At 45.8% G+C, this 959-nt stretch overlaps 1 protein-coding gene across 1 annotated transcript in view; it reads right to left on the bottom strand.

Moving 5' to 3' along the window:
• Positions 1-259: 259 nt before the first annotated feature.
• Positions 260-959, bottom strand: part of LOC107095278 (tropomyosin alpha-4 chain-like) — a 20,785-nt gene continuing 20,085 nt past the window's right edge. The window contains exon 8 of the mRNA XM_015391296.1: positions 260-890. Coding sequence (XP_015246782.1) covers positions 767-890 — 124 coding nt within the window. The 3' untranslated portion in view covers positions 260-766. The remainder of the gene's footprint in view (positions 891-959) is intronic.

Here is a 959-nt window from a genome sequence, read left to right as displayed (position 1 = left end):
GTGCTTCCCTCACCTATAGTCATCCGTTTCCATGGTTACTGTTGGTAATTAGCTTATGGGCTGGTTATTCTCCTGCAGCAGCATGTCGCTCTGACCGTGTTAAACCAATGAAACGCATTGTAGGTTTCCATGGTAACAGGCAACTAGGTTTACAGCCCAGAAAGTTTGGAACGTAACTTAGATCCTACATGGAAGTTCTGATGATGTAACCATGATATGACCCTTTCCCCCCCCCACCCATGACCCACGTCCACCAGAGCAGCCAGAGTCTCTGTTCAGGTTTACATGCGGAGCTTTTATTTTATAAAATCTTTTCACTCTGGGTCATTACAATGAGCTGTGACATCATGGCTGTGATGACATCACTAGGTAAAAATACTATTACATTAAAACGGGGGGAAGTCTGACCACTGATTGGCCCCTGGGTCGCCGTATTTGGCAGTGGAATGTCCTTCATGATTGGCTGATCACACACTTAAACCCCACGTCTCAAAAAACAACAAATATTGGCAGAAATAATATTTGGCCCTAATCAACGAATCGATTACCAAAAGTGATTAAACTCTGAATTAGTCCAAACGAGGGAAGCTGTTAGTAACTGGGATTAAAATAAACAATTCAATGTGACAGAAGGAATGTGTGACATGGGAATCATCCAGAAAGGAGGCAGGAGGCCACGCCCTCATCACACCTCCACCTGGAGGAGGAGGAGCTTCAGCAGGCTGCGCCGCAGAGCTTCCTGGTAGGCGACGCGGTGGGAGGAGCTTCAGCAGGAGTTAAGCTCGTCCATGGTCTGATTCAGGGTGGCCTGAAGCTCCATGTTGGCGTTTCTAGCTGCAGTCAGAGCGTCTGCAGGCGAAGGAAAGAGCCTCGGCTTAATTACAGATAAACTACAAACTAAGCAAATAAATACAGTTAATAGGTAATTATAGTCAGACGCCTTAAAAGTGCTAAACATA

The sequence above is a fragment of the Cyprinodon variegatus genome, unplaced genomic scaffold (assembly GCF_000732505.1).
Source record: "Cyprinodon variegatus isolate N-32 unplaced genomic scaffold, C_variegatus-1.0 Scaffold534, whole genome shotgun sequence".
NCBI classification, from domain to species: domain Eukaryota; kingdom Metazoa; phylum Chordata; class Actinopteri; order Cyprinodontiformes; family Cyprinodontidae; genus Cyprinodon; species Cyprinodon variegatus.
This window is presented reverse-complemented; position numbering and strand designations above follow the sequence as displayed.